Genomic DNA, 21,464 nt, shown 5'->3' on the forward strand with positions numbered 1-21,464 from the left:
CAGTTGTGACATATTGACATTTTTCTTTCGAAGTATTATTTCTTGGCACGTATCTTTATTTGTTAAAAACAATTGTCATCCAAATCAATACCTTCCAATTTCGATCTTACAATACCGATCATACACTCATTGTTAGTACTCGTACAATCACTTCAAGAACCTCATTTTATCAGCTGCACTATAGGACCGCTAAAAAACAATGACACGTTAAGGATGGAGAGGCTTTTCAAAAATTATTCCTGGACTTTTTAAATCCAAAATACCCTAAGTCTACTTATAACGTGGACTTAAAGTTGAACAGCTCATATTTGTCACCAGTTTTTATATTGTTGCTAATAACGTGCTTTAAATCTACACAAAAATTCCTTGTTATTTAAAGTTTGGAATTGTTAAGTTTTATAGACGAAACCTTCAAAAATTGACAGCTTTTTAAAATGAATCTTCATAATCAGAAAATAGGAGCACTTGCAGGATAGAAGAACTCTTTTTATCAGCAATTGTTAATTCAATCCTCATAATATAAGTTCCTACCTCTTAGAAATGAATGTCAATGAAAAAAAGAAGAATTAAACAAAATTACTACATTATTCCCCCGATTAAGCCATCATCACTTAAAAGAAGAAGGAGAAAGAAAACAAATTCAAACTCTTTCATCAGACTTTATAGCTATAAAGATTATTTTGATTGTGACACAAGATTCATGCAAATTGTCACCATTTAACTTAAAATTGTATAAATTATTTATTGATTTTTACAAAACACTAAATCTTTTCACGCCACCGCCAAACATCGCCACCACAAGAGCCACCGCCGCCGATCTGTCGTTAATGGTGCGGGTGTCATTTGAATATTAGGCATACAAATGGCACCCTCCTCTTAATACCTTAAGACATTCCAATCTTAATATACCAATTGGTCAATCTATTGTAGATATTTTTTGATTGAATTCCACAACTTTTAACGAAATGAGTTTTGTTTTTTCAAATTTGGTATAAAATTATAAAACGATGGAGTTTTTGGAATATTTTTTTTCGCTTTATTTCTAAGATTATATAATTTTACGTATTAATACACAACAAACAAAACAATATAATGAGTCTACAATATAATGATGATTTAACAATTTAACAAATTAACAAATGCACACAACATTCTAGTGCTTGAAGACACTGGGGGGCAAGTACGAGTCATCGGGTGTCCTTTGACCTCCCTGGTTGTAGTCATAACCACCATTTGAAGCAGCGCCATCCAAAGCACCAATGACTGAGCTAACTGGGGCGGTTCCTTGGTCGGAGAATTCGCTGGTACCACCGAGTTTGTCGTATTGGCCTGAAGATAAGAAAAAAGAAGAAATAACATGTTAATAATCAAGTTCAAAGCTTAAATGTGGGTCAAAATGTAGAATACATACTTTGGATTTCCTTTTGGGCGACAGCAGCTTCTTCGGGAGTCTTGTACTTGATGAAGAAGACTTCTGGTTTGCTGGGCTGAGTTGGTGCTGGAGTAGCGATATCGTTGACATCCAATTCGTTCTCCTTTTGGCTGAGAACATAGATGACAGTCTTCTCCTCTTGTGGGGCATATTCGGCAGACAAACGAACGTTGTTGGTGGACGATGCTGGGGCCTTGATGAATACAACACGGTAGTTCTTTTGGGGCCTTCCAAGAACAAAGTGTTTGGTCTTTCCTGCTCCATCGTTATCCTCAGGTGCTGAATGCAGGTAGAATTGCTTACTGATAAGAGGTTCTTGTGCTGCTGCTGCAGGTGGTAGATATTTGTTGCCACCTTGGGATGATGGTGCTGGTGCTAGTAATCCAAAATTAGAACTTCCTGAGCTTTGGTAGTTGTATTGGGGAAGGGCGATACCGACGGCGAGAAGCGAACTCAATATCACGAGAAAACGCATTTTGAATTTTTTTTTTTAAAAAGGACGTACAGATTATGTAACAATTAAATTCGTGCAGCTCTAAGCTGAATATGTTTTGCGAGACAGAAGAGTTCGTTAACTGATGCTTCTTGGAGTGCAAACATTCAATTTATATACAAAAGACTGTCTTCAGATATAAAATTCAACAATATCTAATAATGGCTTGATTGGACCACTCTTCGTTTGTTTATCGAAGAGTTGAGATGATTCACACAGAAGAATGGCTATTTCTGTTGTTGTTATTGTGTTGTGGGTCGTTGATGATGGCTATTAAGCGGCCAAGACAACGACGAAGCTAAGTTGGTAGGCGGCATAGTTGGTTTGTTAGATGTATATTTTAGCCGCGCAGACATTCAAAATAAACGTGCAAAGCTTGTTCTTCGATATTTGAACTTGCTCTTGATTTTTCAAGATTTTTATAAATCAATCTCACCTCTCTCTTTATTTTTTTCAAGTTTTGGTTTTGATGATGGTATCAGTGATGCCAATGTGGGTATAAAAAAGGTATGATTGGTCGGAAGGTGAAGTTGAGGGTGAAGAGAAAATCATGACGCTACAAAAAGAAGAGATACATTAATGTTGATAGTTTTTGTATTGCTAGTCATAGTTTGAATAGTTGTTAACGTGTTTATGGACTAATTAAAGGATATTACCTATACCAACAAAGTTGTTAAGGGTTTTTGTTAACTTAAAGGTTGTATGGGAGAAGTACATGTACAGAAAATATATTTGTTTAAAAATATTTGTAAGGAATCATGAAAGATAGTGTTTTTCTAATAGAATTTAAGAAGATAGTTGAACTTTAATGCACCTAAGATCATTGTGAAAATTTCATCGTTTATCATTTCAGATTTTGCCTATACAATTTTTTGTCCAAAATGAATTCTTTTTAATTTTTCAATATTATAAGAGAGAAGATTGAAACGAGTTGTATTAAAAATCATACCAAAGAACATAACTGGTATTCAAACAAACTACGTATATTTTTTCCTGATTTTAAACTTTTGACCTTGAATTTGGTAAACAAAGATCAAATAAATGGTTTTTTATCGATTCAAAAAATTCATCATTTGAAAAAAACATTGCACGAGAGAAAATCACAAATAAATAACTCCAATATTTGTTTTCTAATTACAGTAAATTTTGATGTACTCGTACATTATAGCTGAATCACAAACACGCTTCAGCTTCGCCTGACGTTTACAAGTTCAGCTATAGGAATTCAATGCATCACAATGAAGCTTCGACCTCACGTTGCATTTGACAATTATAAGGAAAAGAACGTAATGTAAGTAATGTGACTCCAAACGGAAGCTCTAGTTCAATTATCCGAACATTTGCTTTGTCTGACAGCTCAACAGCTGTACAAAATTGTCAACAAAAAAATATTTGGTCTTTGGAGGGATGACATGTCATTTAAAGCAACCTCGAAGCAGGCCCACCGTAACGCAGACGAAGCCGAAGCTAAAGCGTCTTTGTGATTCAGCCATTATAGTTAAGACTTCTCATGCAAATATTAATATTTAAAACTTGAGGTTCTATATTTCTTGAAGAAATGTCAGTGAATGCGGTTGTACATAGGTTCGTAAGCCTGTACGTTCATACATCTATACGTTGGGGTGTTGGGGATATACTCGTATTTTATTGGTCTTCGATTTTACAAGGTACAGGAACGAGAAGAAAAATCGATTTTTTTTATTAAAGACTTAAAAGGAGCAGTAGTGATGCTGACCACAAATATTTCACGAACCAATAATGCTACTGACAAAATTGATATGAATTAAGAAAAAAATTTAAAAAAGAACAATTTTAAGAACCAAAGAAGAAAATTAAACATTTGTCAATTCGAATATTCTTCGAACACAAAATAATATTACCATCACATTACTTTTTACTACCTACGAATGAAATTCTTGACTTTTCGTAAAATTTTAAGAAAAAGTTCTACAGTTTTTTACAAACCTTCAAAAAAAAAATACTAAGAACTAATTCTAATTGATTTTCTGCTCAAATATCTTGAGATATGATTTAACGTCTTGAAAATTGTTAATTGCATTGTTTTCAAAGTTCTTTAAGTTAAAATTTGGCTTATTACAATTGTAAGCCTTTTTCTTTCCCTAAGTTTGATACAGGTTTGTATAATATACTGTGTTTCTTTGTCGAAAAACTTGGTATCTTCGAAAAGCACACCAATTGTATTAAAAAAAGGCGCATATGATAACATTTTACAATATAATCCAATATACAATCACTGATGGCATTGCAAAAAGACGCTTACAATTGAAATGGGTTTTAAGGTAATACTTTGATTACTTTCAACTTCTAACGTCCTCTTTAACCATTGGAAAAATATTTTTCATGAATTAAGATTTTACGTACCAATTCAATTATTTCAAGAAAGAATTTTAAGGATATTTAATTTTCTTTGTTTAAATATATGATTTTTTTTAGAAAAATTAAATGTTACCTTATAACTCAAACTACATTACTAGTTTCTATTACACGCTGATAAGCTCAAATAGATAAGTTTATTCAAACTAATTTCAATATTTATTCCAATTGATGTTTAAATTGAGAGCCATACATGTAAATTACAAATAATATCAGACAACAATTGTAAAAAGCAAAGACCTCTTAAATTTGGAATTGATCTGTTTTATTTGTACGAAATAATATGTCTGATTTACAGGGCCTTGCCAGTAGTGCAAGATATCAAAATATTCAGAATTTCATTAAGACAATAAAACAAGACAACAAATATTCATTTGCATAACGTTTAGTGCTCATTGATTTTGCTCTTCATCATCATCTTGATATTGACTATATCTACAACCCGCACCTGTGCTTCTGCATCAGCTAACCTATACGCTTTAAACCTACTGTTGCTGACTACCTTAACTACTATCTAGCCATTGGAATTTTTGTATATTGATTTTAAAATTTGTTTCTTTTATTTTTTGTCTCCTTAGGATACATATATTTGTATTTTTATTTTAACAATAATTCATGGAATTAAGTGCAAAATTATTTTATTAAGTGTTTGAATATGCCATTAAGCGGCTTCTTTAAAAGCTTGTTGATCATTAAGAAGAGAGGCAGCGGCCGGCCGGCGGCGGCGAACGGCGTGAAAAAAAACCCAACTCTAAGAAATGTAATATGGATGATACTATGGCATTGCATATTTTGAATGTTTTTAAATAAATCGACTAATTCGCTTATTTATCGATTATGATCATCGCGCACTATACCAAAGTGATGGCTTGTCTGTGGTCATTTAATATATTGAGAAAGAAAAAGTATAATTTAAAATTAGTTTTTGGTCTGAATTCATAAGCGAATTCAAAGCATCATCATCGTCCGCCTTCATCTTAAATTTTTTGTTTTTGTTCATTAAATTTTAAGAGAGGTGATAAATTTATGAGCTTATCTATTATATTATTATTATTATTATTATTTTTGTAGGCCTTAAATGTATTTTTTTTGTTTTTTAAACTAAGGAATGCATTTCTTAGCACACCTTCGCTATGTTATTTTGTCATACATATTTAATTGGGTTATTTTTTAAGGTGGTAAGATATTATTAGGAAATCAAAGCGGAATTTATATTAAATAGTAATGATGTGAATGTTGTCAAATATTAATCAATTCAATTAAGTATTTTAAAGATTCAAGTGAAAAATTGAAAGCGACTTCATGGATTTTAAAAGAAATATTTATTTAATCATGCGCACCCAGATGATGATCTCTTAAAAAATAACAAAAATCGTTTGGGATACATTTTTATTTGCAATGCACTTTTAAGAAGATCTTAAGAAAATAGTATCAAGAAAGTCCTAAGAAATCATAAACAAAAGCCGTACAAAATTTAATCATGCAAATGATTTGGGTTTCAATTTGAATATAACTGTATTTGGATTGTTGTCACTTTAGAAGATGTCAAACTTTGAAGCACTTTCTCGGCTGGCAACAATTTAGTTGGTGGAAAAATGTAAGTGATGCCATGCTAAGGAATAACTGAAAATGTTGTTGTTGTTGCTCATAGAGTTGACAAAAACCCATACAAATATCTTTGTCGATATTTGTAATTCAATATTTCAAAAACGATATTACACTGTATTTTCCAAAGAAGCTTATGTCTTAAAGTTTTTGAAATTCAGTTAATACATTCCGTGTCGTATTCAGTCATTACGTCCTTTTTCGCCTGCTCTGATTTGGAAAGCTTGTTGGTCTGGCGAAAGCCTTGTAATGAAACATACTTATTCAAATGTTATAATGGTGCTATTGTAACGGGCAACTGGTGCTATCGTACTAAGAATTTTGAGTTCTTATTACCAAAACTGGAAGATATTAATTTGGGAAGAAATATTTCTTGGCCGTGATTACAATAAGCCACTTCTTACGAATGTTTTATTTGGGTCCAAGTTAAAGATAGGAATTTGCGTTCTACCAGCCGTTGCTAAAATAGTAGCAAAAGTTATACTGGAACGCATCAGAGAACACCTGGAGACCATATTTGATGCCGAACAAGCGGGATTCTGCGCTGGATCTTCCTGTATTGATCACATTAACACCCTGCGGATCAGTTTTGAACAGTGCATTGAATATCGATCACCACTACACCTGCTGTTAATCGACTTCGAGAAGGCCTTTGATAGCGTTAACAGGGAGTATATATGGTAAGCTTTATGGAGGAGAGGCATACCAGAAAAACGAATTGCTTTTATTAAAGCAGCATATGATGGATCCAAGTGTCACGTTCTGCACGATGGTAGGTTGTCAAACGATTTTGAAATCCGAAACGGAGTCAGACAGGGCTGTATTCTGTCGCCAACATTGTTTTTGTTGGTGATAAGGGATGTACTGCGCTCAGCTCTGTCATGTAGCGGAGGGATCCAATTTACTTTGACATCCTATTTAAAGCACTTGGATTACGCATATGATGTTTGCTTACTCTTTCATGGATCTCCATCAAATGACAACAAGTGTGAAGAGAGAAGCAGAAGTTGTGGGGCTGAAAATTAATTCCGGTAAAATAAAAATGATCAGCCTCGGAAATTGACCTTCCTCTCAAATAAATATTTGCTTGCAACGGGTGGAAAAAGTGGAGAGCTTTCAATACCTTGGAAGCATCATTTTCATCAAAGGCGGAACCGAAAAAGACGTCAATGCGGCATCGGCAAAGCAAAAGCGGTGTTCGGTATGCTGTCAAAAATGTTGAGGAATAACTCTATCAGCTTAATGTCAAATCTGTGCTTCTTTATGGGTGCAGCACTTGGAAGGTAACTTCAGCCATAACAAGAAAGCTGCAAACCTTCGTAAATAGATGTCTTCGTTACATCCTAAGGATTTGCTGGCCAAACCGTATTTCAAATGAGGAACCGATAGAATCTATAATACAAAGACGTAAGAGGCAATACGCTTCGAAAAGGTAACGACTGCATTGCAATGCAGTGGAATCCGCTCACACAAGAAGAAAGAAAAAGCTGGACGACCGAGAAGCACATGGCGCAGGACACTCGAGGTTGAATCAGCGTCACTAGGCAAGAATTGGAGGGAGCTGAAACAAATCTCCGGAAACCGTACACGATGGTGCGTAGGCGTAGTAGAGGCCCTATGCCCTTTAAGGGGTTCCCAACTGGCTTAACAGGTCTGAGGACCTAAATAGGTAAGTAAGTAAAAGATATGCTTCTCAATCGATTTAAGATCTTAAATGAGGAATTTGAGAAAATATAGCGGTCACAAGGCCGGTAATGTGCAAATTGGTCATTGTCATGAGAAGGACATGGTGTTGTATCCGTATAGTGTTAATAGTATAACTTCTTCTTCAATGTTTTTAATGAGATTAATCCCCATGTTATAAAACCCTAAAGTTTCAATTTTGATAGTTTATTTATGGGAGTAAAGAATATTAAAAATATTTACTAAAAAAAGGTACATTTTCCTAGAAAAATTTAACAAAACGTATGCAGTATTATTGAACTATTACAATTTTTTGAACTGGTTTATATATTTTAAATTTGCTTAAATTAAAATTAAAACTATTACCAAAAACAAATTTCCGATTAACAACAGTTTCCAATGACAAACATAAAAAACATTCATATCCGGGGTATTTGGTACCTAATACACTATCGATCCACCAAATTTAGGCCTAAAGTTGAACTTGATTGAATAAAATTAATTTGATATTTAAAACATTAGTTTAATTAATTACCCGAACCAAAATGGTGATACAAAATGATCTCGTTAACATACAAATTAATATTTATTTATTTCTTTTTTGTTTCTGTTTGTGTTGCTGATTCTTTTTCTTTAAATAAAAACTTTAGTGATTTTGATTTTGTCAGCCATTGTTTCTTTCTTTTCGCGTTATTCTCATAAACATATGTAATGACCTTCACCCAATTTTTCAAATAAAAAACACACAAAAAAATAACATATTTTCAATCAGTTGTCTTGTTTTCATTAAAAATGCATATATTCTTGGTTTTTATTTATTGGTTTTCTCTGCGACAGGTTGATCGGTATTGCGGCCATGACGCGACGGTATAGTCATCACTTACATTCGAATGAATAAACATAAACATTTGCCTTAGCTGGAGTTTTTATTTGCACATTCTTTTATTTTTCATATTTTTAAATGCATTTGAAAATCATTAAAAATATTAATTTTTATTTTTATTTCTATACCATATTTATACATTTGTGAGGAAGATCATAAGGCAAACATTTTGGATGATATTAAAAATACAGATACATAAATTTAATAAAATATCTTGTCTACAAAAGTTAATTTCCTAGTTTAATTTGGTTTTGTCACACAGTATTAATTTTAAGGCCGTGAGTGAATTAGATTCAAATTTATAGAGATATGATTTATCCAATAATTAAAATTGACATTTTTCTCAGTGGTGAATATAAATTTGTGTTTTTGTTGTTGGCATCTTATTTTTTTTACTTAATTTTTTGTTTAAATTTGAATTTTTGTTAAAATCAAACCATTTCCCAAACTCTTCTTTAATCACTTGACCTTTAGCTTTGTCATCTGAATGAAAAAGCACAAGCGTCAAGTACTGTAGTTCTTATTTATTTCCAAAATTTGTATGAACTTATTCTTATTGGCATTCTAAACTTTGGAAATAGTGAATAATTAGAAAATCACAAAATTCCACCAAGTTTTATTTACAATTTTTGATAGGCTTGAAACCAATATTTTTTTTAATTTTTAATCAAGGTTTTCAAGTAAAGTTTATTTCTAAGTATTTTACTCAAAGTCAAAATTACTACTCTTTGCAGTGAAAAATTACTTTTATCGTAAAATATTTGAGCTAACAATAAAAAATTGATCACACTTCTGGGTGCATCCAAATTTGAACCTTTTTTCAAATTGCTATAGTAGAAAAATCACACACTTAGTACCCGACTATTTCCTTGGCGTAAATAATACACCGACTTTCATTCGGTAAACTCACAGTTTCTACAAAAAGTTGATTGTAAACACGTGTAGCCTTTTAGTTGCCTTGATAATCAACTCCACTAAAAGTCTGACGTATGCAAGTAAACTGCCAAAATTATTCCCTTTTGGTGAGTAGACGGATTTAAAGAATGAATAAGTGAAAACACGCACACATCTTGGCAATCCGTAAATTTTATCTTGTAGGCATTCTCATTTTGACAGCTTTGTTTCTGATCTCCTTACTTTATTTCATCACATAATTTTGTTTTGAGTAACATAATCTCATCTGAGTCTTCTTGTACTTGTCAGAGCCTAACAGCGCTTCCTTCACTATCATTGTATTAAGCATTGAATTGTTATTTTAGCACTTGAACTTCCGAACCTATAGTAAAGTTTATTTTAAGTCGAAATTTTTGCAGATTTAGATCCGTAATCGTCCCAGCTGTAGAAACAAGTCATATTTGGAATGCTATGAACCCAATTAATTTTACAAAACTATTTTAAAAACAGAACAAAATATACATACTAACATAATAATTATATCAAATAAATCAATTACATATGCCCATAAATTTACCAATTAACCAAAAAAGGAAAACCGAAGCTAGATATACAATAAGAAAAAATTCCTTAATCGATGGTGACCTTATACCTACTGATGATTTATTAACATTTAAATTTGAATATAAAATAAATAATTCATTTCGTTAAAAATGAAGACAAAAAATATAAAGAAGAAGATCAAAAGGGCCGCATATTTATCAAAAGTCATTCAGTTTAAAACGTGACTTTGGATACTATATTTTTGCTAAATTAAAGTATAACAACGTTGCAAAAATGAATACGTCTTTTTTTTTGGTATTAGAGACAAAGTTCTTTCCTTAGCTTATGACTTGGATAAAGACTAAGCATTGATTGGCTCAAAACTACTATACGTGACAATTCTTTAATGAATGCGTTAGGACTATTATTTAAAATGCAGATGCAAATATTTGCTTGATCTGTGTGCTATTATTTACAACTTAAATTAGTTAATCAATGAAAATTAATAAAGAACATAAATAAACTAGATCTAAACTTCAAACATGTTCTTTGACAAATTGTTTCCTTTTCTTTCCTCAGCTTCTTTTTTGATAAATGACTTTTTGAATAATTAATTTAAGAAATAGATTTATCATCAAATTGATTATGATTTTTGTATGCCAACTTACAACATTATTCATTTCGTATTTTTTTTATAAATTAACACATATCAACCACGCACCAAATACGTGAACTAATAACTTTCTTCTAATTTATTCATCCCACGCAACTTAACATTCAAGTTATCCAATTTGAAGAAGATGATGAGAAATAAGCTATTAATGACCATATTAGATTTGATACACATTAGAGATATATTTCATATTTTTGTTTATATTTTTATTTTGCATTGCTAATCTTGGACTTTTTTTTGATACATATACACACTAATTTTTATTCCAAATTTTACACTCATATTTAAGTATACTCTTTCAGCTTACGTATTAACTGCTTAGAAGAAATCAGTTTGTATGGATTGGAGTAAAATAAATTATGATTCACCCACTCTATCAGATAACAATCATTTGGGGTAAAGGTTAATAAAAACAAAGATTTATAACGTAAAACAACGGATATTAGTCGTAAGAAAACAAAAAATTAAACTTTAATAAAAATAATAACAATTTAAAAGCACACCATTTCTACTAAATTATTTAAATTTTATGAACTGGTTTTAATTTCGAAAAAGACTTCTTCAATATCTGTAATATCTTCTTCTCCTATAAATTAATGGTGGTAAATAACTAGTCTGTGGCTGAATGTTTCCATTTCCACTTTGTTGAATATGGTTCTGACCACTTGAAATACCTGTCACCTGTGACGAACTCTGAGCTGATGAACTAGCTCCAGCACTAGCTTGACTTCCCACACTGCCAATAACTGATTGAACTTGCACATTGCCCTCATTTGAGACATCCGATGAACCACCCAATTTATCGTATTGAGCTAAAATTGAAAAATAACAAAAATATTGATATTTTTTTCCACAGTATACACAATTCACTTCAAAAAGATTTATATGCACCTTGAATTACATGCTGAGCATGAATAGCTTCTTCAGGTGTATTGTACTTGATGAAAAAGACATCAGGCTTATTTTGTGGATCTGGTGCAGGTGTAACAACATCAGTAGTTATATCTAAGTCATTTTCTTTTTTCGATAGAAGATAAATTGCAGTCCGTTCTTGAACAGGTGCAACCTTAGCGATAATTTTAGCTCTCGTTGACGATGACGAGGGTGCGTTAATAAAAACCACACGATAATTTGTTGTGGGACGTCCAATTGTTACGTAACGTACGATTTCTTGATCATCATGCTCCTCGGGAGCACTGTGAATGTAGAAATGTTTTGTTATGATAGGAGCCTGTAGTTGTTGATCTTGCTGTCCATATTGCTGATTCGATGTTCCGATTGCATTTCCTATGTATCCCTGGCCAAATCCTGATGCACTTCCTTGACTTATTGACTGCCCAGCAGTAAGGCCAGAATTTCCAAAGTTATTATTGCCACTGGTAAAACCATTGGAAAAACTTGAAGATCCAGTTGTGGCAACAGATGAGGCTGATGAAACTGCTGCAACATTATAATTGGGTGCCAAAAAGTTTGTTGAGCCGTAAGATGGTGTAGGAATGCCTGATGCAGTTGGGATATAAGATGTTGATACTATTGGTTGTGGTGGCGGTGCCAAAAGATTTGATCCACTATTGTAATCAGGGTTGTAATGATAACCCAGGCTGACATCCGGCCTAGCTGAAACCGAGACTATGAAGCAGCTCAGAAGTACCTCCTGTCCAAAATCTGATTATTTAACTCAAATATGATTACTTTTTTATGAATTCTTACCAAAAATATCTTCATATTGTTGATCCAGCAAACTGCAACTTCAAATCCTAAATCTAAACTGACACTTTATCAATAGTTTTTCAACAACTTTATATCGGCTAGGTTTACGAGACATATAACAAGTTCATCATAAAGAAATAAAAAAAAAAACATTATAACTCTAAGTGCAAATAAAAATAAAAATATTAAATCTTAACTTATACACAAAGTTTTTCGGAAACCATCAGTATTGCCAAAAATAATATAATAAATTTAAATGTACTAATTGCTCTTTAGGAAAGCAAAAGTTAAAAAAAAAACTCCCGAAAGGTGCAAATTTGTATGTTATTTCGATAGACTTTATTTATTGCATTTGGGGAATTTCGATACTATACCATAAACCACTCGTTTCATCGACGACGTCAATACTCAAGCATCACCTTCAAAATAAAAATCTTGATTTGATTGTCAGATGAAATCAATTAGCAGGAACCGAAATTTATTTAGATTTAAGTTCTTAGTCACTAAATCTATTTGAGAAAATTATTCTGAGACAAGTCTTTTGTTCTTTCAGATGGTTGGCAAGCTCTTCGCGATGGGAATCGTCTCCAGTTTTGGGAATACCGAAAGGCATTGGTTTATGCTCAAACACATCATGGAGTATTTCCCTACTTTAAAATGTCTGTAGAAAATAGGTTAGTACATCCTTATAATTATGTTGCATATTAGTTGAATAAAGTTATATTTTTTCTTAGATATAATGAACCTTATGATTATATTATAACTCTTGATGCTGGAGATGTGGGACTTCCCGATGAATTTTTCTACAATGTTGACAGCAGTGATGAGGTAAGTTAATATTTCTTTAATGTACATTCAAAATTGTTAGTCAATACTTAACAAAACTTATAGAATATTGAAACGTACTCGTAAGTGTCAATTCAAGACTAAAGCATCAATATCATCTTTTAGTTCCAATTTAAACTTACATTTAGAGAAGAGAAAAACTGAAGAAGAAATAAAACGTCATGGTTTACGCCCACCAATTATTCAAAAATGTATAAGTCTTAAGATGCAAACAAATACGAAACATTTGATTTGAATGGTTTTGAATTTTTAATCACCTATTGTATTGACTGATCCTGAACGAAATTTTCATTGCCAACCTTTCACTTTTCATTGACCATAAGGTCATGGAATTTAGTGTCATAATATTTCACACCATATTCCTAAAAACTCTAACTCCAAATCCAAATTTATTAAAACTAAACTAAAATTTATAAATAAATAATTTCATTATGTCAATTAATTATTCTTTTCATGTTTCCATATTTTAAGGTCATTTAAAAATTAATATAACTATGATTGAATCTTAATTATTATAGATGCGTTGTTTTGTTTATGTTTATGTTTATGAACATACATATTTATTTTTGAAAATGTTTCTTGGAACTTGATTTTATGAAGTTCATTTATTTTATAAATGATCACAAATATTGTTATTACAAACAAACTGTTTTAAGCATAACTTGTTAATTAATTCAGTTAAAAAAAAGTTTGATAAATTCCAATATTGTTGGTCTAAAAATTTTCAAAAAATGATGTTTCTTAAATACGCCAAATTGTCGTTCAAAACTATACAATCAAAAATTAAAGTTTAAGTTTTGTTAAGATTTTCAAGATGTTGAGCCAACTTATTAATTTATTTGTAAAAAAAGTTACTATTCAATTTTTTTAAAACTGTTACCAAATATTCTTTTGAATAAATTTATTTTTTGTTTTGTTTTTGTAGGTTGTTGTTGCATATAAAATGTTGCTTCGTGATTTTGCCATTAATATGGGTGAGTCAATAATTAATATTGAAATATTATTTAATAAAACGAAAACAAAATTTAAGGTTAATTAAAATTAATTAGAGATGTATTATTTTATTGAGAGGTAGATTTAAATTTTTGTACGCGAATATTAAATTATTTAACTTAGATGCGATGTGAAACTAAGCAAAGTAAATACCTATTAAGTAGATACTTTTCTTAAGGACAGTAATATGAAATCTTTTACTTTGGAAATACTATTATTTTTTATTCCAAAACGATCACAGAAATTCTTTTGTTTAAAATTAGTTTTGAATTTTTTTTTATTAAAAATGTACTAGAAAGGATTATATTTTAAATTTTGTATTGAAGTAGATAAAAATGTGTTTTTTCTATTGATAAATAAATGTAATTGCTACCGATACCAGGTTTGTAAAGCCTGAAACAAGAAGATAAGAGATTGGTAATATATTAGGTACTTCAGTCCAAATTTCAGCTTTTTAGATTGATACCAATGGCCAATGTAGCAATCAAATTATAATTTTATAAAAGTTTTAGATGGCTTTAAGTCGAATCTGACTTCAAAATCAATCTATTACGTCAGGTTTTTGAAACAACTTCTTAAGTTTCGAAGTAGTTTATTTATTAATTGAATTCGGTAAACAAACTAACGTTAGAACTTAAGACTAATATTACATTTATTCTTAGATTTAAAGATTAACAATGCTATAAGCAATTTGCAAAAAAAAGCTAAACTGAAGTGTTGAAAAAATGTACTTTAAATGTTTTTCTTTCTTACGGAATTTACCAAAAAGTAAAACTTGTTGTGAACTGAAATCAATTGGTTGAGGGGACTGATTTTACCATAGTTCGATCTGCTTGATGTAGGACGTAAAGGAACTTGTCTTCCAATACATAAACGGCTATAAATAAAGTTTAATTGTTCCAAAATAGATGGTGATATGACTGCCCATTGATTAATTTTATAATAAAGCACAGCTGAATGTACTCTCTGTGTTTAGAAAGCGATGGAAGATTTATGAGTGTGAGTCTATGATTGTACGGTGGAAGTTCAAGCCTATAGGACCATGGGAAGAAACGGAGGCAGAAGCGCATGAATGTTCTTTGTACTCCTTCTATTCTGTTTAAATGGACTGAATAAAAGGGAACCCATATATTCCAATAGTGGTCGTACAAATGTTTTATAAAGAAGTTTAAGAAAATCATGTGAAAACCGTTTTATAAATCCGAGTGTCTTATTTGCTTTTTCAATAATACAGTCATAATGATTTGTAGAAGTTAATTTTAAGTCAAGAATAAAACCTAGGTCAGAGAAAGTAGAGAGTTTAGCCAATTAAGAAGAATCTAATCGATAATTGAAAGTCAAAACATTTTGTTTGCGTGTAAAAAACATTGATTTACATGTGGATATGTTTAAATAAAGCTTATTTATAAAACACCATTCGCAAAAACTATTGAGATTATCTTGTAGGGGTGAACAGTCGTCAAGTAAGTCAATACGTTTGAAAATTTTAATGTTATCAGTGTAAATTAAAACAGATGAGTGTTTTATAATAGAAGGTAGGTCTTTAACGTACAAAATAAACAGTACAGAACATAAGTGGCTACCTTGTGGTACGACAGAGTTGATATAAAAGTATGATGACCGCGCATTTCTAAAAACTACACTGTATAATCTATTATATAAGTACGACGAAACCCAACTAACAAATTTATCGTTAAAGCCTTGGAATTCATTTTTGGATGTTAATGTTTTATGGCACAATTTATCAAAGGCCTTACTGAAGTCTGTGAAGACACAGTCAACTTTTTTCTGTTTTTCAAACGAATCAGTATCAGTGTTATGCACGAACTCTTGCAAATTTCAGGAAAAGTTGATGATTTGAGCCGTTTATTAAAAAAAAATATGAAGAAGATAGGATAAATAGGATGCGCATTTTTTCAAAATATAAGAAGGTAGGGAAATGTTGTGACAAGGCCAATGACTCACTTGTTTGACAGGAGTTCGCTACTTCAGCTTTTTTTATTATATTTAATCCTGGCCTTGTTTCTTTTATTTTTTAAGTTTTTTTTAGGCAAGAGTCAAACCATGGAGGAGATTTAGAAATATTGTGCGGTTTTAGCAATGGTGTGGTCCCATAAAAAAAGTTAAAGAAAAGACAGTAGAATTTATAGCACATAGCATTAATGTCACAGTTCTCAAACAAATGATTCCAGTTACCATTACATAACAGGTTTAAAAGTTCATTAAGTCTGCATTTTTTTAGTAATGTTTTACATGCATTTAAATTAAAAGGTAGATCTAATGCTGGGTGATGTTGGTTTTCTTCGACAAGTAGGGTATTGGTCGAATTTACAGTAATATCAGCATTGAGTGTGTCTGAGAAGAATATAAGGTCCAATATTTTGTTGAGGTTGTTGGCAATCCTATTAAAATGGTTTAGTACAAATGAGGAAAGACCTTCAATTGTCAAAAATTCGTTGGTAGAGGACATGTTTATAGGAGATAGATAGCTCTCATGCGTCTGTTTAGTCCAGATCAAGTTTGGAAGATTGAAATCTCCTAAGACTAGTAACTCGTCTTGTGGTTCAATTTGATCATTTATTTTGTCTATGCAATCAATTAAGTTTTCATAAACGTTGTTAGGAGATATATATGTGGAGAAAATGTATAGTAGTCCTGTCTCAGTTTTAACTTTTATGCAAATCATTTCTACATCAGATTGATGAAAGTCGTCAACCAAAGTGCATATAAAGCAATTTTTCACGGCAAGCAAAAGCCCTCCTCCTACAGTGCTTATGTCAAAAAAAATAATACGGTCTCTCGGACCGAAACTAAAAAGCCCGTAATTTCTCTTCTACTTCGAATATTATTATTATTTTTTTTTAATCTATAAAATAACATATTAATAAAGAAATAAAACAAGTCTTTATTAGTTTTTTTTTTAATTTAATGCATAAATTAAATTGCTAAATTACACCGTTACTAAAATATTTGAGAAAAAGTAATTTTACGGTCCAACAGACCAATGCGCGGGTATAATAAGGTTAAGCAGTATCTATGACGTCTGTATTGTTTAGCCAAGTTTCAGTCAAAATGATTATGTCATGTGGTAGAATAGTTATATTTTTGTAGACCTTATTGATCTTTGTCCGTAGTTTTTTCAATAAAATAAAATGTTTTCCAATCATCATTTGCCATATATTAACCTTAGAAGAAAGTTGAAGGTTGTAAATGGTTTTTATCAGAAAAACGCAAATAGTATCAAAGCAATTTTTGTTCTAATTACGCATTCATGCAACGAAAGGTTATAACATCAAGTTTTGGAATATATTAGAACATTTGTTGAAAACGGGTACATCTGAGTCTGAACACAGTTTAGATTCTGAATAAGCACTTAAAATAAACTCTAAACATTTTTGAAGAACATAAAAGAATTACATTCAAGGTTTTTGTAAACTTCAGATAAAGTCAAATGAAGAAAGTCCAACATAATTATTGAAAATTAACAAACAATTTATTGTTAATGGATATGTTGCGCTCGAAATAAGTCTTAAAAATTATTTTTTGGTTTCTATTTCCATACAAAATTTATAAGCTTAAGTTATCTTTTTTGGTTCTTTGTTTTATAACCTAAAAAAGTTGTTTCTTTTGAAATTATTCAAATAACTTAACATAAATACAAATTTCACACTTTAAAGTTGGATGGAACTATCTTTTTTTTGTAAAATATTTCTAATTAATAAAAAATATTATTTGAAATAAGAGTTTCCTTCTGGATAAACTTAAATAAACAAAAATATTTAAAATAACTTTTTATGAATACAGTTATCATTTGTTGGGCTTTTTTTACTCAAATATTTGTACAAATTCTATTAAATACAAAGTATCTCAAATTCATTTTAATTTTGAATTTTACAGGAGTTGTGACTCAAGAAGCTGAACTTTTTGCCGATGAAATATTTCACTACGAAAAACGTATTGTAAATAATATTCTATCAGTACAATCATCTAGTCAAAGGAGACTCAATGAAATTAAAACGATTCAAGAAATTAAAGTTATTGCTCCATCGGTAAGCAAGATAAAATAATAAATTACTTACAAATATTTATGTGTTTTCAAATAAATCCATTCAATAGCTTCCGATATTTGAATCACTACAAGCTATATTTCCGCAAATCAAAATCACAGACGAAACAGAGGTCTTAGTTCGTGATTTGGATGTCTTACATGAGATGTCAATTGTTGTTTCAACATCGGATAAGAAGTATGAATTTTAAATTTTATTTTAAATTCTTTTAAATTAAATTGTTTTAATTTTATTTAGGCCACTGAATAATTTCATAATTTGGTCCCTAGCAAGAAAGATCTTACCACATCTATCAAAGGAATATCGAATTCTTATTGAGAATTTCGATAATGCGGTTTATGGTAAGATAGAAAATTGTTTTTTGTCCCATTAAATGTGATAAGATTTTAAAATTTGTATGAATGTAGGAAAGACGGCAAGATACCCTCGATGGATGGTCTGTGCAAAAATAGTTCGTGACTGGCTGCCATTTTCTGTAGATGCCTTACGGGAAAACCCAGATCTTCTTAAGGTAAACAACAATCAATAATTCAAACAATCAATATAAGTGTTAATATTTCTATCCCTTAATAGTCAGAAAGTGAAAGTCAAGTAAATCTCTATCGACAAAAAACATATTCATTTCCCAATAAAACTTATGGCAATGATGAGTTTATGCAATTGATGTTCTACACACTTCGCAACCAAGTGGCAAGTTCAATTTTAGAAGCTAACTGGATTGAGCCTGCTTTGAAGACATTCATCCATGACAAGGTTTGCTAAATAGTTTACAAAAATATATTAAAGAAATATTTCTTAAAGAGAATTCTGTACAATTTTAGTTAGCGTCAACAAGACTTCAAATTGGAATACCAACAGAAATTCTTCAAACTAAATCTTATATCGATGAATATTATAAAAGTTTGATGTTGTATAATCTTTACTTTGTTGAGCATTTAGAATCAATTTGGAAGTTTAGAAAACTAAGATTGCAAGATAAATTAAAATCACAAAGTATCATTGATATGTGAGTACAATTTTTTAATATTTAAATATACATTATAGCCTTTTTGTAAGTAAGTTTCTTACTGAATATCTAAAAATACATACTAATCTTTTTGCAGGATCATTTTGGACATGTATGCCACCGATAATGTTAAACCTATTACCTACTCTACCACTCTGAATATGATATTAATATCAAAGCATCTTTCACAATCAAAATATTATGACTATAGATATCCAATGTAAGTTCCATTCACATTTTTACACTTTGAAACTTTCAATCTCATACCTTTTCGTGTTCCACTTTTACACTCTTAAATTTTCTCACTGTCCTCTATACGTTTACACTATAAAAAAATTATACTGTAAAACTTTCACATGCCAAACTTCAACACTGTAAAACTTTCGCACTGTTAAACATCAACACTGTTTAATATAATGTTACACTATTTCTGTTAAAATCTAATAGAAACTTTATTTGCAGTCCGGTAAACTTCGCACGAGTTGGAGCAGACATAGTTGAAAAACTCATCGAAACAGTATCCATATTTGAAAATCAGTACCGATTTAGTTCAAAATCATCATCGGACTCCATGGAAGAGAGTGTTTTTAAAATAAATGCACATTGCATGGAAGATGTCACAGGCGATATTGAATTATCTGAAAATGCCTTAAGTTCCTTCCATACTATAATGAGTGCAGCAAGGATAACAGCTAAGGCTCTGACAAGATTTATTGAATCCATAGATGGTGCAGCTCCAATTACTGGAGCTTCAATAGATCCAAGCTTGACTTATGAAAACTTGCAGCTTACCAATCGCAAGAGGCTTCCTGGACTACGATCTTTAAATGAAAATGAACTATTTACCCTAGCATACATGCAGAAGCATTGTAGTACACCAATTGCTGACAAGGACTATGCCAGGATAAAACCACATGTTGAGAAAAAACTTGCAGAAATGCATTTGTAAGTTATAAAAAATAATATAAAAACAATTAACTTATTAAATTATAATAATTATATGGGTTTTTTTTTTTATTTTAAAGATTTAATGCCACGTGGAGACACATTCAATTCCTACCAAGGTCTTCAAGTTGTTCTGTCAATGAAAACACATGCACAAAAATATTATAGAAGTAAATTATTATAAAATTGGTCAGTTTTAATATTTATATTGAAATTAACCTAAAATGCCTACAAAATGTTTTTAAGTTATTATTTAAATAGTTTTAACGTATTTAAAAAAATAAAATAAAATTGTTAATGTATTCATAAAAAATGTCATTCCCAACACAACTAAAGTCGCTACTAGTTCTTAAGATGCCTTAAATAAAAAAAAATAGTGTAAGAAATAAATGGCCATTTATAAAAAAATTAAGCAGACTGAAATCCAATTGGAAAATTTATTAAAAACAAAAATAAAATCTAGTTCTAACTACAAAATGTTGTTTTTTTTAGAATTTATTTACATAAATTTGTATTTGAACAAATTTTAAAGCATTGTATCTGAGAAGTTAAATATGGCGTTAGGTCGCGTTTATGTGGCGTTTTCGCCCAAAACCATATTGCCATAATTTCATAAGGCCCAAAATATTCTAAATTTGTATTTGTTGTCCTGGGTTTTATGACATTCGAAATAAAAAGAAACGTTCGATCGTATTGTCCAATAAAATATAGCAAACATGTTATAAATGTCTATCGCCCAAAAACTTTTTCAGAAGAAAATGCCACAAAACCCAATTTCAATGACGATGACATACTGCCCAAATCAATTTTCAAATATCATCCAAAAGATATCATGTGTTTCAACATTTGGGCATTTTGACAAAACTTTTAATTTTATCGCCTAAACGCAAAAATTAAAGAAAAAAATGTCAGATCGCCCAAAATTCGAGACGTCAAACAAGCGTAACAAATATGTTTGGATTTATTTCACTACCAGAGAGCGAAATAAGGCCAATATTCCAACTGAAATATAATGAAATGGTTTGGTTGCTCACAGTTCATATAGACAGTGAAATATGTATGGGCAATGCAACCCCTCTTCTTGAGCTCACTAAAGGATTTGGTATAAGGGCTAGGTTGTTGTGAGTATATAAATACTTTATATAAAATCAACAAAAAGGTGAAATATCAACATACAAGGCAAGACTTGTAGCACGAGGATGTGGACGACGTAGTGGAGTGGATTATCAAGAGACTTATTCACCAGTTATAAGATATAACTTGATGCGTTATCTTTTATCATTGGCATTGAAGAAAG

At 30.8% G+C, this 21,464-nt stretch overlaps 3 protein-coding genes across 3 annotated transcripts in view; 1 reads left to right on the plus strand and 2 right to left on the minus strand.

Moving 5' to 3' along the window:
• Nucleotides 1–20,644, plus strand: part of LOC129948543 (protein gone early) — a 70,089-nt gene extending 49,445 nt beyond the window's left edge. Inside the window, exons 6-17 of the mRNA XM_056059587.1 lie at nt 12,864–12,984; nt 13,045–13,138; nt 14,082–14,130; nt 18,047–18,198; nt 18,266–18,393; nt 18,454–18,557; nt 18,624–18,727; nt 18,790–18,969; nt 19,038–19,222; nt 19,320–19,442; nt 19,685–20,167; nt 20,248–20,644. Of these exons, the coding sequence (XP_055915562.1) occupies nt 12,864–12,984; nt 13,045–13,138; nt 14,082–14,130; nt 18,047–18,198; nt 18,266–18,393; nt 18,454–18,557; nt 18,624–18,727; nt 18,790–18,969; nt 19,038–19,222; nt 19,320–19,442; nt 19,685–20,167; nt 20,248–20,335 (1,811 nt within the window). The 3' untranslated portion in view covers nt 20,336–20,644. The remainder of the gene's footprint in view (nt 1–12,863; nt 12,985–13,044; nt 13,139–14,081; nt 14,131–18,046; nt 18,199–18,265; nt 18,394–18,453; nt 18,558–18,623; nt 18,728–18,789; nt 18,970–19,037; nt 19,223–19,319; nt 19,443–19,684; nt 20,168–20,247) is intronic.
• On the minus strand, nt 1,014–2,020 carry LOC129948546 (uncharacterized). Its single transcript, XM_056059591.1, has 2 exons — nt 1,412–2,020; nt 1,014–1,329 (listed from the first exon to the last, which is right to left on the minus strand). Exons 1-2 carry the CDS (start codon nt 1,905–1,907, stop codon nt 1,154–1,156), a joined length of 672 nt encoding a protein of 223 aa, XP_055915566.1. The 5' UTR covers nt 1,908–2,020; the 3' UTR covers nt 1,014–1,153.
• On the minus strand, nt 10,758–12,566 carry LOC129948544 (uncharacterized). Its single transcript, XM_056059589.1, has 3 exons — nt 12,311–12,566; nt 11,492–12,254; nt 10,758–11,412 (listed from the first exon to the last, which is right to left on the minus strand). The coding sequence occupies exons 1-3, from the start codon at nt 12,323–12,325 to the stop codon at nt 11,162–11,164; spliced, it is 1,029 nt and encodes a 342-aa protein (XP_055915564.1). The 5' UTR covers nt 12,326–12,566; the 3' UTR covers nt 10,758–11,161.
• Nucleotides 20,645–21,464: the final 820 nt, after the last annotated feature.

Source organism: Eupeodes corollae, chromosome 2, assembly GCF_945859685.1.
Source record: "Eupeodes corollae chromosome 2, idEupCoro1.1, whole genome shotgun sequence".
In the NCBI taxonomy this organism is placed as follows: Eukaryota; Metazoa; Arthropoda; class Insecta; order Diptera; family Syrphidae; genus Eupeodes; species Eupeodes corollae.